This window comes from Heptranchias perlo, chromosome 14 (assembly GCF_035084215.1).
Source record: "Heptranchias perlo isolate sHepPer1 chromosome 14, sHepPer1.hap1, whole genome shotgun sequence".
Lineage (NCBI taxonomy): Eukaryota > Metazoa > Chordata > Chondrichthyes > Hexanchiformes > Hexanchidae > Heptranchias > Heptranchias perlo.
Window position 1 is genome coordinate 46,076,992 of NC_090338.1, and position 17,391 is coordinate 46,094,382.

General features: G+C 39.3%; 1 protein-coding gene across 5 annotated transcripts in view; it reads left to right on the top strand.

Annotated features, from left to right (window-relative positions):
* The window catches only part of fbxo38 (F-box protein 38), a 79,172-nt gene extending 63,509 nt beyond the window's left edge, over positions 1-15,663 (top strand). For 4 of the 5 annotated variants that reach the window (XM_067996385.1, XM_067996384.1, XM_067996386.1 and 1 more), the window contains 5 exons: positions 2,720-2,886; positions 4,061-4,206; positions 9,306-9,409; positions 11,908-12,021; positions 14,695-15,663. In XM_067996385.1, coding sequence (XP_067852486.1) covers positions 2,720-2,886; positions 4,061-4,206; positions 9,306-9,409; positions 11,908-12,021; positions 14,695-14,873 — 710 coding nt within the window. In that variant the 3' untranslated portion in view covers positions 14,874-15,663. The remainder of the gene's footprint in view (positions 1-2,719; positions 2,887-4,060; positions 4,207-9,305; positions 9,410-11,907; positions 12,022-14,694) is intronic. The other variant, XM_067996387.1, reaches the window with a different exon arrangement.
* The last annotated feature ends 1,728 nt before the right edge of the window (positions 15,664-17,391 follow it).

A 17,391-nucleotide genomic window follows, 5' to 3' on the forward strand; every position in this document is an offset into this window, starting at 1 on the left:
GATGTAATCATCCTTAGGTTAGGTTTGCAGGAATGGTTTTGTCAATGGGGACTACAGATTATGACTCAGCCTGAAGATGGTTATAGAAGCCTCCAGCTCCAAGACAAGTGAACTTTATAACGCAAGGGAGAGACACTTACAGAATGAGTAGCTTGGGCTTTTAGCAACTGGGAGACATTTTTTTTAGGATTCTGAACCAGAGGGCAAAAGTCAGAGCTCCTTCACGTTATCCCATGTCTGAACGACCGCTCTGATGTTGAGGAAGGAACCTGTGTATAGTGACTTGATAAGGCAGGATTAAGAAATGGAAGTTGGCACAAACTTGTAGTGCTAGCACAATCCAACGACAAAGGAGAAGCAAGTAATGGGAAGACATGGGTGTCTCTGCCCCCCAGCCTACATCTGTGAATATTACAATCCAAACCAAAAGAGGGAACATTAGTCAGCAAGTGACTCGTAAGTCGGAACCATCAAAAGAGCTCATTCTCTTCCTAATACATTACAACATGCATCGTGCTCATTTCACATATTTCAGGTGTTACTTACCAGTAGGGGTGACACTGCATACCTGCCAATGTTTTTGATTCCAAAGGATGGTGCTTGCACATAGGGAGCTAAAGTCAGCTGTTTTCAGCAATTCGCTGAATTTGCCTCAAAATGCATTACAACTCACTATTCGCATATGTGAAAAGAGAACTCGTAAAGTGTTGTAGAGCAGCTTTTAAAGCCACAACAATTGTCTATTTGCAATGTACAAGTAGAGCCAATGGAGGCCTAAAACATAAAATGCTCGCTCAGAAAGCGAGCAATTGCCAAAATACATTGGAAGAAAAGAAAAAAGAGCTAACTTTATCTAGTACCTTTCAGGACCTCGCTTTACAGCCAATGAAATATTTTGAAATGTAGTCTGTTATTGTAGGGAAACGCAGCACCCAATTTGCACTTGGGTAAGAGCACTAGTGTAGAAATTTATATGTCTGATTTTAAAACCTTAGAGCATGTGTAGGAATGGTGTAGCTGAAATTCCATCTTTTAGGCAAGAAAGGAGTAACCTAGACAAGTGGTGTCCAAAGTTTGTCTTTTTAAAAAGTTTAAATCCATGTTCATGTTAATTTCTGTATATCTCAAGTTGCTGATAGTAACAGATCTTGATGCTCTGATCAGTCTACCAAGCAACGGTGCTAAGGACAACCCTCTCCAAACTTCCAGGCCTGCAAAATGTAAATCAGTAATTAAATATGAAAGCAAATAGTACTGAGTTCTTTGGACTTCACGGGCTGGATTGCCAAGGCTCGGGCTGCATTCAAAGTTATAGAGCCACAGGTTGGGCAACCCTGACCTAGCTAGCTGATACTTGGGTTAAATCAAAAACCAAACAGTTGCATTCCAGTTCACTGGGAAGTACTTTATTTTTTTTTTTAAAGTTAAAATCGTTCCCTTTTTTACAAATAATCACTTGTGCATTAAGGTGTTTAACAAACTGAGTACTGTCCCAAAACAAAAAAGCATTTTGCCATCATGGTAGTATTGTACCCAAGATTTAAACTTTCAAAGCATGTTTATTAGTTGAGGGTGCAGGTTACAGATTTGATGCCATGACGGTGATTGATATGAACCATTTGCTTAGGTTCTTGTATCAGTTGTGCGTAAACATCTATTGCGATACTAATAAATCATTCTGGCAGAATAATTCTATCCAAAATTATGATGCATTCCAAAGTCCTGGTCCAACATCCAGTCTTGGATGAGCCATAATTTCCTCCAGTTGAGTGTTAAGACAACAGAAGCCATTGTCTTTTGCTCCCCCCACCCGCGCGATAAATTCCATACCCTTGCCACCAAATCCATCTCCATTCCTGGCCACTGTCTCGGGTTGAACCAGAATGTTTGCACCTTGGCGCTATAATCGACCCCGAGCTGAGTTCCGACTCATATCTTCTCCATCACAAGCCACCTGTGTAACATCACCCGCTTCTGCCCCTGCCTCAGCCCATCTGCTGCAGAAACCCTCATCCATGCTTTAATCACTTCCAGATTAAACTATCTCCAAACTGCTCTGGCAGCCTCCCATCCTCCTTCCTCTGCAAATTAACTCTGCTGCCTATTACCCCTGTCCTTGGCTGCCAGTCCCCCAACACCTCCAATTTAAAGTTCTCATCCTCGTGTTTAAATCCCTTCATGGCTTTGGCCCTCAATTCTGTAACAACCTCCAGCCCTACACACAGCATCCCCCACCCCCCCCCCAAACTCTCCATTTCTCCAACTCTGGCATCTTGTGCATTTCCACTCCCTAAACGGCTCTGCCTCACCAGCTCCCTTGCTCCTTTAAGGCGGTCCTTAAACCCACCTCTTTCACCAAGCCTTTGGTCATCCATCTTAATAACTTCTTCTTTTGGCTCAGCACCCATTTTTGTCTCATTGGGCCTACCTTAAAGCACCTTGGAATATTTTTCTTATTTAAAACTGCTACATAAATGTAATGGATTTGTGAACAAATTGTATACTTTGCTTTCTTAGTGATAAAATATCTTATTCTCTAAGTTTCTTCTTAATAATTTTGTTACATCAATAGTGCTCCATTGCAGGTAAGCTCTCAGAACTGAGAATATAATGTGCAGTGCACTAAGCTGTGCTTTTTATTCAGAACAATCTAGTCCATAAATCCTTTACAGTAGTCATGATCCAATAAGTAAATACCAGTGTTTGTCTTTTTTTTAAGCTACTCGATGCAGGGTACTAAAACACCTAAAAGTTGAGAATGCGCCAATTGTAAACAGATTTGACTATGTGCAGTGTCGGAAGCTCAACATTGAACAAGTTCTTGACCAAATTTTACGAATGCCACCCGAAAGGAACCGTATTATTTATCTCCGGCCAATGCAGCAGGTGAATGAACATAGCTACTTTTGAAATGCAGTTAACTTCCATTTTAAGGTCTATGAAAAATTATCTTTAATTTCCATGATATTTCAATACATCAGCAGTAGTTAATTTTATAGTGGCATTAACTTATGCGTATGCCGGTCTAAGATAATGTGCTCCAGATTTTCATGTAGGAGTGTATTGTGTTTGATCTTGGTTGTTGATATATGGACAGATTGTCAAACCATTGTTGCTGTTAATGTTTCAAACGGATTTAGTTTGTGAAATGAGAGCTCGCCCCCTCCCCCTCTCCGTGATTGTTTGACCCTGTAAGTACGTACATGCCCTTTGCAACTTGTCTAGCATGATAGGGCCTCTATATCTACATTGGTCAAGTCAGAGGACTGAGGAGGATTTGCTACGTTATCATCTTTGCCACACTTCTAGCTGTGAAGTGTTGTCACTGGAGCTACAAATTGAGACAAGCCGCAAGCATAGAATCATACAGCAGAGAAAGAGGCCATACTACCCATAGTGCTTCTGCCGGCTCTTTAAAACAGCTGTTCAATTAATCCCCCTCCCCTGCTCTTTCCCCATAGACCTGCACGTTTTTCCTTTTCAAGGCAGTAGTTATGAATCTATCAATTCATTTGTATAATTTTTTGAACTTTTTAAAAACAGAGCTGCTGAATTGCAAAAAGTGAAATACTGCAGCTGCTGGAAATCTGAAATAAAAACAAAGCTCTGGAAGCACTCAGTGGGTCAGGCCACATCTGTTTGCTGCTGAGTGTTTTCAGCAACTTCTGTTTTTAGTGCTGAGTTCTTGTTGGATTGAAGATATGTCAGCTCATAAATTAAATGTTTTCATTTTGAAAAAAATATACAAGGCTTTATTAATCTTTCAAAATGAGGGCTAAAAAATCATTTTCCCCTTTCTCTCTACTGGCTTCAACAGCAGGTGTCATCGCTTTCCTTTCAGTGTACCTTTAATGGGAGGTGCTCAGAAATCCTAAGATGTAATAAAATTAGCAGAAAATTTTTAAGTGTAAATATGAAGGAAAGGAGGAGTTCTTTTTTAAATTGGAAAGTATTCCACTTCATGTGGAAGAACGTCGACCATACTGATGATTATAAATCTTTTTTAAACAATTATTGAAAATTAAGTGTTTGAAAAGTAACTGAAATTGTATCATTGCAGATTGACACTTTAAAATTGGAAAGGAAGATATTTAGTGGACCATACCCCTATCATATCTGTATTATTCATGAATTTAGCAACCCACCAAATGTGCGAAACAAGGTTCGCATTCGTAGTTGGATGGACACAATAGCAAATATTAATCAGTAAGTATTGTCTACTATATAAATTTGAGGTTACTTGAATGAAATCATAGTGTTTACAATTTTAAAAAAAATTGGTATTATTGGTTTGTGCGGTGCTCGAATAGTGAGGACTTTTTAAATGGAATTTGGTGAGAGTGGGGGAGAAACTGTGAGCAGGTAGTGGGTAAGTAATACAGAAATTGTTTTTTTTATCAGTTAAATTTAAGCTTAGTTTTTAATTTACAAAATTTTCAAATCAGTAGGCAGTTAACTGTGTCAGGTCGCTGGCCAGGTGTTAATTAGATACATTGTGGTTGGGGTCTGACTGATCAGTTGAAACTGGTTTGTGTCTGAAAGGATTATAAACGGTGATAGTTGCGAGAGCAGCACGGCGTGTGCTTTTCAAAAATGGGAATTTGGTGAGTAGGAATTCGGTGCTGAGGAGGAAGGAGGTGCTAGGTAAATTAGCTGAGGAACAAAGGCCAAGTGTTAAATTAGTTATTCACACTTTAATGCTTAAGCTACATGATTGATTAAGGAGCTATTAAACTTTTTTTAAAAAATTAGGAATGAATAGAGGCAAAGGCAAAAAACTAACTAGCAGCTTTAAGTAAGTAAACAAAAATTAAATAAATAAAAACTGACTTCAACAATGACTAAATTGAGCAATAAAAATAACTAAAACAAATTACATCCATCTGATTTAGTAGTAAAGGTGAATGAGTTAGCACTGGAAATAGATGAATAAATAACTTCTGTACAATGAATAAATATACAAAGTGGATAATGGCAACACAGGCACTGTGTTGGTACTGCAGCATGTGAGTATCTGTTGACAGTGAGACCGTCCCGGAGGGTGCCACCTCTGGGAAAGGTCTGTCGAGTCACTCCGGCTCAAAGTCGTTGAGCTGGAGGGTGAGTTAGAGATACTCCGACGCATAAAGGAAGGGGAGGAATATCTGGATAGTTTACTCCAGAACACAGTCATATCACATAGCGAGATATAGGTACCGCAAGAGTATGACTGACAGCATGGTCGAGGGAATCTAGTGGAGGCAGAGAGGGAGGAACCGCAGAAACTGGTCCTGTCCCACAAGTATGATGTACTTACTACCTGTGGGCATAAGGAAGAAGGCCATGTAGTGTAAGGCAGAATACTAACAAAAGCACTGGAATAGGATGCAGTCCAAGGGGAGAGGGAAGAACAGAATAGAAAGGGTTATAGTTATAGGGGATTCCATAATTAGGGGGATAGAGGATATCCTCTGTAGTCACAAATGAGGGTGGAGAATGCATTGCCTGCCTGTGCCAGGGTAAGGAATATATCAGAACGGCTAAATAGGAACTTGGAAAAGGTGCAGGAAGAAACAGTTGTCGTGATTCATATCAGAACCAACGACATGGGAAAGAACGGGAAGGTAGACCAGCTAAAGTTGTTTCAGGAGCTAAATTAAAAAGCACAATCTTGAGGGTGGTAATCTCCAGATTATTACCCAAGCCACCTGCTAATTGGCATAGGGATAAACAGATCAAGAAAATAAATGTGTGGCGGAAGGAGTGGTTCCATTTCATGGGACACTAGCATCAGTACTGGGATAGGAAGGAGCTATACCGCTGGTAGAGGCTGCATCTGAACTAGGCTGGGACCGAGGTCCTAGCGTAAAGTGAGTAGGACTGTAGAAGGGATTTTAAACTAGTAATGGTGGGTGAGAGTCCGGGTGGAAATAATAACCTAAAGATAAGAAAAAGATGGGATAAGAGCAATGGTCAGAGTAGAAAAAATAACAGATAACATAAATACTCTGGGAATAGAGAGGGTTAGAAACAGAAAAACAATTACGACACAGAAGGAGGCCATTCGGCCTATCGTGTCTGTGCCGGTTGAAAGAGCTACCTAGCCTAATCCCGCTTTCCTACTTAGTCTGTAGCCTTGTAGGTTATGGCACTTCAAGTATATATCCAAGTACTTTTTAGATATGATGAGGATTTCTGCCTCTACCACCCTTTCAGGTAGAGAGTTGCAGACCCCCACCACCCTCTGGGTGAGAAGAATTCTCCTTAGCTCCCCTCTAATCCTTCTGCCAATTACTTTAAATCTATGCCCCCTGGTTATTGACCTCTCAGCTAAGGGAAATAGGTCCTTCCTATACACACATCTCGTCATTTTATGTACCTCAATTAAATCACCACTCAGCCGCCTCTGCTCCAAAGAAAACAACCCCAGCCTATCCGATCTTTCCTCATAGCTAAAATTCTCCAGTCCTGGCAACATTCTCGTAAACCTCCTCTGTTCCCTCTCTAGTGCAATCACCTCTTTCCTGTAATGTGGTCACCAGAATTGTATGCAGTACTCAAGCCGTGGCCTAACTAGTGTTTATACAGTTCTAGCATAACCTCACTGCTGTTATATTCTATGCCTCGAATAATAAAAGGAAAGTATCCTCTTGTAGGAAGTAATAAAATACCTAGTTAAAAAATTAAAGCAGGAGTAATGTGCGCAAATTGGCTGCCACGTTTCCTACATTACAGCAGTGTGACTACACTTGAAGAAAGTACTTCATTGGCTGTAAAGCACCTTAGGACGTCCTGAGGTCATGAAAGTCGCTATATAAATGCAAGTTCTTTCATTCTTTAACGATATTTTATTTCTTATGTTCTTATCGGGGAGCGGGCAGGAAATTGGACATGAATTTAGATTTGAGGTTAGGATCAGATCAGCCGTGATCTTATTAAATGGCGGAGCAGGCTCGAAGGGCCAATTGGCCTACTCCTGCTCCTATTTCTTATGTTCTTATGTAATGAAAAGTAAGAATATATTAAATTGCCTGTATAGATAGCCATGTGCAAAGTATCGGCAACAAAAATTGTGATTTTTTTTTAAAAAAAAACATATGGGCAGGGGCAGTTACCCAAATGAGTTCTGTACACAAATATATGTACATTAGAAATAAAACAAATTACTTAGAAGTACAAATTCAGCTTAAAGGATATGATGTAGCCAGGTCTCTAATGGTTACAAGCTGGGCATGACTGGGACCAAATTTTCCAGGCCACAGGATCGTTACTAAAAGTAGCGACGCAGGTTAATATGGCCAGAATAAAGGCAAATCAAGCACTAGGGTTCATTTCTAGAGGAATAGAATTGAAAAGCAAAGTAGTTATGTTAAACTTGTATAAAACCTTGGTTAGACCACACTTAGAGTATTGTGCACAGTTCTGGTCTCCGTAGTATAGAAAGGATATAGAGGCATTGGAGAGGGTGCAAAAAAGATTCACAAGGATGATACTAGAACTGAGAGGATACACTTTCCAGGAAAGGCTGAACAGGCTGGAGCTCTTTTCTCTAGAAAAGAGACTGCTGAGGGAGTGAACTGAGGGGCCTTTAAGATAATAGGGTTTGATAGGGTAGACGTAGAGAAAATGTTTCCACTTGTGGGGGGAGTCCAAAACTAGAGGTCATAAATATAAAATAGTCACTAATAAATCCAATAGGGAATTCAGGAAAAACTTCTTTACCCAAAGAGTGGTAAGAATGTGGAACACGCTACCACAAGGAATAGTTGAGGCAAATAGCACAGATGCATTTAAGGAGAAGCTGAATAAGCACATGAGGGAGAAAGGAATAGAAGGGTATCCTGATGGGGTTAGATGAAGTAGGGAGAGAGAGGAGACTCGTGTGGAGCATAAACACCAGCATAGACCAGTCTGGCCAAATGGCCTGTTTCTTTGCTGTAGTTTCGATGTAACTCAATGTTAGAAAGGACAAGGAAATTGGAAAAGGAGGAGGAGGAATTGTAATATTGATAAGATACAATTACAGCAGTAGAAAGAATTTCAGTGTGGGTGATCAGGCAGTGGAAACAACATGGGTACAGCTAAGAATACAAGACTCTTGTGGGAGTTATCTACTGACCTCCTGACAGTAGTTATGTTGTGGGGGGAAATGTATAAGTATAAAGTGGAAATCCAGTGGACTGGGAGAGCTATGAAAAACGGGATATAAAGAAAGTAACGGTGCAAAAAAGAAATGAAACAAAAACTAACAAGGGATTTCAAAACGAACAGCAAACTTTTTCATAAATATATTGAGAAAAAGAACGATAAGGGGAATGTGGGTTTATTAAAGATAATTATCCATTATTGTCTCACCTGCATCATCTTAATCAGTGATGAAGATGCAGGTGAGACTGTAATGGATAATAAGGAAATGGCAGACTTATTAAATGAATACTTTGTATCCATTTTCACAGTAGAGGAAGAGGACAAAATACCAGTGGTACAAGGGAAAATAAGTCAAGGAGAGGAACTTATTGGAATTAATATATTTTTTAGAAATAGTAATGGAGTAAATAGTGAGACTTCAGAGACAAATCTCCAGGACCTGAGGGTATTAAAAGAAATGGGTGAGAATATTGTAGATGCGTTAGTCATTTTCCAAAGCTTGCTAGATCTGGGAATTGTGCCTTCGGATTGGAAATTTTCAAATGTCACTCCATTATTTAAGAAGGGAGGGAGGAAGAAACCAGGAAAGTACAGACCTGTCAGTTTAACATCAATTGTGGGGAAGTTACTGGAATCTATCATCGGGGACAGAGTGAGCGTTTGGACAAGTATAAGCTGATCAGAGAGTCACCATGGATTTGTGAAGGGTAGGTCATTCTGACTAATCTAGTTGAATTTTTTGAGGAGGTCACTAATACGTTGGATAGGGGAATGTCTATGGATGTTGTCTATATGGATCTCCAGAAGGCATTTGATTAGGTTCCACACACACACGAGATTCTCAATGACAGCAGATGGAACTCTCTCCCCTAGAATGCTGTGGATGTTGGGTTAATTGAAGTCTTCAAAACAGAAATCGATGGATTTTTGTTGGGGAAGAGTATGGATCAATGGTGGTTAAATGGAGTTGAGGTACAGATCAGCCATGATCTGATTGAATGATGGAACAGGCTGTCGGGGCTAAATGGCCTACTCCTATTTGTATGTTGTGAAAACCTGTATTGTATTCTATATTCTGTGTTCTACAGTACTTGATGTGCAAATTGGAACTTGGGTAAATAATGCATTAACAAATTTACCAAAGGTTGCTGATTTCAAACTTTTTTGAAAAAACTTAGGGAATTGATCAAGTATGAGTTCTTCCCAGAAGCCACGCGGACTGAAGACGATGTAAAGAGGTATCCGAAGTACCCGTGGGGGAGGGATATTTACACTTTAGAAGGTAGGTGCAAGTATTCTAATTTAGTGATTTTCAAACTGGGGTTCACAGACTGTTGGAGAGCTACAAGGTCACCAACACTAACTGATATTTTGAAAGTGCATGTGTGCAATTGACCTAGTTACCTAATAATTTTATCATTCTGAGCTTTGATCAATGGGACGGCATTGAGACAGGTTATTGGCCCAGAAATTGCTCTGAGCGGTGAACCAACAGTGCTCATCGCTTCATAGATTATACTAACCCACTAACTTTACTGGGTGCACTTCCTCTAATAGGAAGTGGAGAAGAGCCCAGCGTTAGCTCCAGCGCAGCTAGGACCCATGGGAGAAACAAGGGGATCACACTCTCCCCTTGACCAATCAGATTACAGGATTTTTGACAAGCTGGAACGTAAAATCCAGGATGTGAAAGGTACAACACTCAAATCATTGGTTAAAAACAGTTATAGACAGCGAAAAAAAAAGGGTAAGAAATAATTGAATTAAATAAAAGGGACAAAAGGGAAGTTTTTAAAAAATTTAACTTTTTTAAATTAAAAAAAAATGTTTTTAATGACTCAAAAGTATTAAAAATGAGTAATGAGACTCCACGTTTTCAAAAGTTAATGAGTGTCAAACACTTAACACACTGTAAAAACTTAGTTTAGACCTGGTATTTTTAAGCGTACCTGTTTTGTGGCGATATTACTTACTTTCCAGCTGGGCAGATGAGCAAGTTGGCGCTGGTCCATTGTTTCCACTGATTCCAGCCAGCGAAATCCCTTTAATTCGAAGCTGTCATATCGCCGGTGAACCAGGAGGTTCAAGTTTTAGATTTCCGAGTTTGACTGCACATGTGCGAAAATCGGAACTTGCTCCTCGATTTCACTACTAACAGCGAGCGCTGTTGAGCTCACCGTTTTTTTTTTAAGCAATTTCTGGGCCATTATCTTCAAAGGAGAACATCAAACATCCAGTGACTGGGTGTGCTGATGTTTGGGCCAGCTCATGTTCTCAGTGGTATCTTTATCATGTACTTTTACTGTGATGGTCTCCAATTTGTCAATCATTGCTGTCCACTCCTACACTAGCTTATTAAAGCTATTATTGTATTATTTTTCTCATGTTCTATGCAATGTTTTGAAGAAATTTATCTCCAAAGAATATGATCTCCTACCTGAATTTCTCAATCTCCTGCTGATGGAGAGCCCAGTTTCATATAATGTAGAATTGCAGAAAGGCATTTTGTATTGTGGACATGCTGGATGTGGGTAAACCTATATTTTGCACAAGGGTTCTATCATTTGGGGGGCATAAAAATCATTCTGGAAGTGGTAGTGTGGAGTTGATCTGTGCAAAGTTTGCTCATTTTGTTCCGGTATCCTGAGCATCATTTTATTGGTGGTAGAACTAGGAGAGTATCTAGAAGAGACCGTGGAGTGTCTCAACAGTTAGATGCTTCCCAGTGAAGTTTGAAAATTACTGATGTAATTTCATAAGTGTAGGTAATGGCACATAGCATTACCAAGAATTAATTTTGTTTATGCTCCATGTATGATGATTAACATGAGATGCAACTGGGAAAATCATGTGAACATTTGTTCCTTTAAACCACCATGTGTGGTCGCAGGATATCCTGTTATGTAGATGTTCAGTGGTTACATTACTAAAGTCTTTCTCAATCTTTAGGGAAAGTTGTTTGGGTTCCTTATTATGAGTTGGTCATTAATGTTAATGTTACCCTGACTTACATATGTTTGACACAAAAGTTTTCAAAAGATCCCTGATATGTCTTCCAGTTTCAACCTTTCAGCAAATGCATGATTTTTCCACCTCAAAATTTTGTTTTAAAGATGCCTATTTTTGATTCCTTCCCTCACTCTTAACTCCCTCTTTGGGATTGACTATCTACATATGTAATGTGGAGTGTACATTCATTCAAAGAATTATGATTACTATACCTGTTAAGAGATCATGTAGTTTATGTTCATGCTATTTTTATTTTATGTAATTTTCTCTCTCCCTCCTTCCCCTCCCCGTGGTCCCTCTCTATTGAAGGCATTGGCAGTGTTTTGGCTATCTCAATTGATCACCCTTCCCTTTCCTGGCATTGTAATATAGGATTCCGTAGGTGCCACACTGGCATCTCCCCCAGGTAGCCATTCTTCATGTGTGAGCGCAGACAGAGTGTTGTAGGACATGCATTTGTTTCGCATTTGAGCCCGATGCTGTCCTCCTCTGATGTGTGCACGTACACTTCCCAGCAAGGGTCACTGTATAGTGATCAAGAGCAGCAACCTTGGGTAATTTTACTTGTTTTTAACACCTAAGCATCATGTTATTTTTAGAATTTATGCTATATATAAACTGAGAGTTTTGTTTTATTTAATCGTTCTACGTTTAGATTGAGGTTTTACTATTTTATTTGTTCATAAGTTATTTACATCCTAGCATTTCAGAAAATTGCATTGTTTTTTCTCAATTATGTTAGATGTTCTACTCACGATTTTGTTTTGACAGGAACAGTAGATGGAGCTCCCTACTTCATGATCACTGACTTCCCATGGCTTCGTTCACTGCGTACTGCAGAACCGAACAGCTATGCAAGATATGACTTTGAAGATGATGAGAGAAGTAAGTCTTGCGTACATGTATATTCTGATTACAAGTTTTTATACTTACTTTGTAGGTACTTAAGTCATGGTTTTTAAACCAGGGAATTGCAACCCCTGAGGGTCCATGGAATTACTATAGGTGTCTTCAAGTAGCTCTGCGCTTCTCTTATCCACCAGTGTTCTTTCCTTATCCCTCTCTTCAGTCTGTGTCTACTATGCTGCCTGGCAGATATTCCAGACATTTACCAACTTTGACAGGCAGAAGTTTTTTTTTTGGTACCTGCTTTTTTTTACCAGTTTATGTTTATGATCTGCAATCCTTTTATCCTTATTTGGAAGTAATATTCAGGATTTTCCATATTTAATGTAACTCATGCTGACGCATTGATTTATGATCAACAACAGGAGACTTAGCAGATATCTTTTCTTCCCCGACAATCCGGGGATGCTGACGCTAATTGTGGCGTCCCTAATGCCATCTCGATCAGATAATTCAGCACAGACTGAGAATTGAACTTGGGCCTGGTCTGTATAAACAGAGAGGTTAAGAAAAAAGTATGCAGCCTACTGAAGCTCATTTGTCTAGTACTTCAACACACTCAGCCTACCATCCAACTGTGTCTTATAAAGTCTGTGCCTCCAATTTGCTACCTGGCAGCTATTCCAGACATTTACCACCCTTGGCATGCAGAAGTTTTTTTTGGTACCTGTTCTGTTTTTTTTAACCAGTTTATGTTTATGACCTGTAGTCCTTTTATCCTTATTTGAAAGTAACATTCAGGATTTACCATATCTAAGCCCCAGCTGTCTATTTTCTGATAAGTTTAAAGAAAAAGCTTAATCTCGTCATCGCTCTTGCGCTTAGAATTGTTCTTTGCACACTCCAGTGATTGCTTATCCATTTTGTGGTATGATTGCCAGAACTACACCAGACTCTTGTATGGTGCGTAGTGCAGCTATAACATAACTTTATAGCTCAACTACTCACTGAATAAATTTGATGAGCTATTATGGGAGTTTGGTTCTGAGACAGATCAGATGGATGCTTGGGTGTTTAACATGACTAATACAAACATTGCTATATGGTATGATGACAGCTGTGCTGAACTATTCTTGAGAGAATCCTTAAAACAAAAGTTTACAAGATTCAAAGGTTGAAACTCTGATCTAAGTTGGCTAATACCCCATTAGTACTATCAAATGGGAGTTGAATTAATGCATTGTTGAATTACTTTTGCTAATATAAATGGCACAAATTTTAAAAAGCAGGTGCAGGCTTCCAGAAATCTGAGTTGTCAGATGTGGCTTTAGATTTTAGTTTCTTAGTATAATTGGCAGCAGCTAAAATATGTCAGTGGTGGCCAAAGCAAAAACTCCTTCCTGACCTTTCCATTGAAACTGTGGTCACACAGCAGCATGGTTTGTCTTCCAGGGCTATGGAATGTTGCAGGATGGGATGGAATTTAAAAATTGAGCAAATATATTGTGGCTTGCAAGCATTTTCTTTAACATAGCAGTTGATCCCCAATGGCATTATTGTATGTTAATTGTATGTTGTCTGTGTTGCTGTGTCCTCTTGGTTCTTTCTGTCTTTGTTTTGTGATTGTCTTTTTCGGCTCTTTATCCATTGTGTTTTTTCTTTTGCATTCTCTCAGATGGGAGGAGGCATGTGGCGTGGGTACAGGGTGGTAGTGACTAGCAATGTGAAGGGATGGTACTGTAACCTCCTTCCTCCCTTCACTTTGTCACCTTCCTTTTAATACGGCTCCTGTCCCATACCCTGTGTGTTCCCCCCCCCCACACTCTTCCCCTATTTCCTGTTACCTTTTCACCATCACACCAAACCTTCTGCCATCACCTTCTTTTCTTATCTCCCTCACCCTAAACTTGTGTTCTCTTCCCCCTAGTCTTTATGCAAAGGTTTTTCTAGCCAGAAAAGCTGGCAACCCTGATTTGACTGCCTGGTCTTCACTTTCAAACCAAGCTGCCAGTTTCCCAGAACCAGCAAAGATCAGGCAGGGGAAGTTTAGAAGTGACACTGATATAAATGGGAGGTTAGGTGAAGCAAAGAAGATGTGGAAGCCCCAGGTAGTGAAACTGAGGCCCATAAATAGAAGGCTAAGGTCAATGAAAGCTTAAATACCACTAAGTAGCAAGGTTCAGCTGTGGACAGAAAGCAACAGTCTATTCCAGAGGGGCGGGAAAACAGGCTGGGGAGTAAGCAGCAAGTTGACGAGGGAGAGTGCAGGCAGCAAAAAATTATCTTGACTTCGAAGAATGGACGTGAGTGACAATTTTGAACAGTAATGGCATGACATCAGTGGGAGGACTAAAAGGTAAGTTATAATGTTGAGCACGAATACTTTAACTTCCTATAATAAAAAAGCATGGTATAGAAAATAAGTCACAGCAGGAAATGTATGCAGCCATAAGACTTTTAATATGTTATAGAATTTTGCCTCAAACATCTTCTGCAGTGAGGGGGAAATTAGCCATGGTTCCTGCTCCTTTTCACTATCTAAGTAAGGACTGCTGATGGAAAGTCCACATGTTTAGTTGTGGCAGCATAAGGTATAGCAACCTAGAAATGGAGCACTTAAGACCTAAAATAATTTCATTGTGGTAATTTAACCAAATTAAGTTGAATAGTCTTGAGCTCTTTGAGTTGTAATTATCTTGGCTTTTTTTTCAGCTACAATCTATGCTCCTCGGAGAAAAGGACAGTTGTCAGCTGACATTTGTATGGAAACGATTGGTGAGGAGATCTCCGAGCGACGGCAGATGAGGTGTGGTGTATTTCAGCGAGTTGTAGCTATTTTCATACATTACTGTGACGTCAGTGGAGAGCCTGTTCACGATGATTATATCTGACTATGCCTTTCTTGCTTATGACTGTCCAAAGGCCAGAGAGACTACAGCCTGCAAGATTTGAATTATCAGCACTATGTAGCTGCACTATGCCCCAAATACTTTTGGAACAAATTATATAATTGTGTATAAAATATTTGTGTACAAATGATTTCTGTATAGAGATGCTCTTAAAAAGAATTAGCTTACTAAAGCAGTATCATTTCATATGTTTATACAATTGACTTCATTCAAATGTTATTGAAAGGGAATATAAATAGGATTTTAAGAGGCTATTTATATCCCCAACTTATACAGTTACTAAGATGAGCATTTTCTGATATTTTGTTACAATACTGTTAGGTACAAAATATGTTTAAAAAAAATCAAGGCCATGTTCTTTGGCATACTTCACAGCTCAGTAAAGATGTGACTTAGCTCTATGAATTTTCTTTGGTACTATGTGCCTTTTTCCCTTAAATTACACTTTTGAGTGTGTTGATGAAGAGTTGAGGAAAAACAGGAACTTTGTCTTGTGTGTTTTTTTTATATCTACATATATATATATATATCTCTAATTTGAACATTATATTGATGCCTTGGGTTATTGAGGCAGTTAACCCAGAATGGGTGTAATAAACAGTAACAGAAATAGCATTTTATTACACAATGACATGCATTTTGTTGTGCACTGCTTCCAAGGAACAAAGTGGCAGGGAAATTGTATTATAATAAAATATTTAAATATAAGAAACATTTTCTGAAGACACATTTCTTTAGGTTTATTCTTGTCCCAATAAATGGTTCAAACTCACTAATTTCTGTAGAGCATATGTGAAGCTAAGAATTATTTTCTGTCTCTTAAAAGATTAAAGGTTTGTTTTAAATTATTTTAAACCATACCTGTTATGCAAATACCTTGACTGACTCTTTTCATATTCAGTGAAATGCAAGCAGATTGAATTCATGCCACCTTTGATCCATGCCTTCTTTGGCTTGTCACTACCCACTACTACGTACATTCAGTTGAGAATGAATGTTTGAGCTGCAAACTCAATAGTTCCAACATCAGTTTAAAGTAATCATAGTTGCCAGGGAGACTGAGGTGAGTCAAGTTCCTCAGTGCTGACTTGTATCAGCAGTCTTGTGCAACCAGACTAATACAGTGCATACCCATTTTGAATACAAATTAGAAATCCCAAACTTTTTTTGTCTACACCCATTATATTCATTCCTGTTAATTGGCAAGAAGTAAAATTGAGTTGTCTGTAGATCTTCCTATGTTTTATAACCTGTATTTGCCACAGTCTGTATATGTTATTTATTTCAACAAGTTACCAAATTACAAGTCAGAACTGATGTGACAGTTTACATTTTTGACATGATCGAGGAATGGTAAGTACTAGCACATGAAGAAGTTGCTTCTATATGTGTTCTTCCCATCCCCACACAGTAGCTTCCAGATTTGCACTTATTTATGGGTAGAATCGTAGAAGGATACAGCACCGAAGGAGGCCATTCAGCCCATCGAGTCTGCGCAGGCTCTATGCATGAGCAATCCAGCTAGTTCCACTGCCTCACCCTATCCCCGTAGCCCTGCACATTTTTTTTGTTTCAAGTACTTTTCCAGTTCCCTTTTGAAGGCCATGATTGAATCTGCCTCCACCACTTCCTCGGGCAATACATTCCAGATCCTAACCACTCGCTCTTTTTTTTAAAAAAGTTTTTCCTCATATCACCTTTGGTTCTTTTGCCAATCATCTTAAACCTATGCACTCTGGTTCTTGATCCTTCCACCAATGGGGAATAGTTTCTCTCTATCTACTCTATCTAGACCCTTCATGCTTTTGAATACCCCTATCAAATCTCCTTGCAACCTTCTCTGTTCCAAGGAAAACAGTACTATAGTTGTGGCTGAACTAGTGTTTTATAAAGGTTCATCATGATTTCCTTGCTTTTGTACTCTGCCTCTATTTATAAAGCCCAGGACCCCATTTGCTTTTTTTAACCGCTTTCTCAACATGCCCTGCTGCATTCAATGATTTATGCACATATACCCCCAGATCCCTCTGTTCCTCCACCCTTTTTAGAATTGTGCCCTCTAGTTTATATTGCCTCTCCTCATTTTTCTGTGTTAAACTTCATCTGCCACATGTCTGCCCATGCCACCAGAGTGTCTATATCCTCTTGAAGTCTATCACTATCCTCCTGACTGTTCACTACTCTTCCAAGTTTTGTGTCATCTGCAAATTTTGAAATTGTGCCCTGTACTCCTAAGTCGAAGTCATCAGTATATACATCAAGAAAAGCAGTGGTCCCAGCACCAACCCCTGTGGAACACCACTGCACACCTCCCTCCAGTTCAAAAAACTACTGTTCACCACTACTTTGTTTCCTGTCATTTAGCCAATTCTGTATCCATGTTGCTATTGCCCCTTTTATTCCATGGGCTGCAATCTTAATAGCAAGTCTACCATGTGGCACTTTAATCAAATGCTTTTTGAAAATCCATATACACCACATCATCTGCATTGCCCTCATC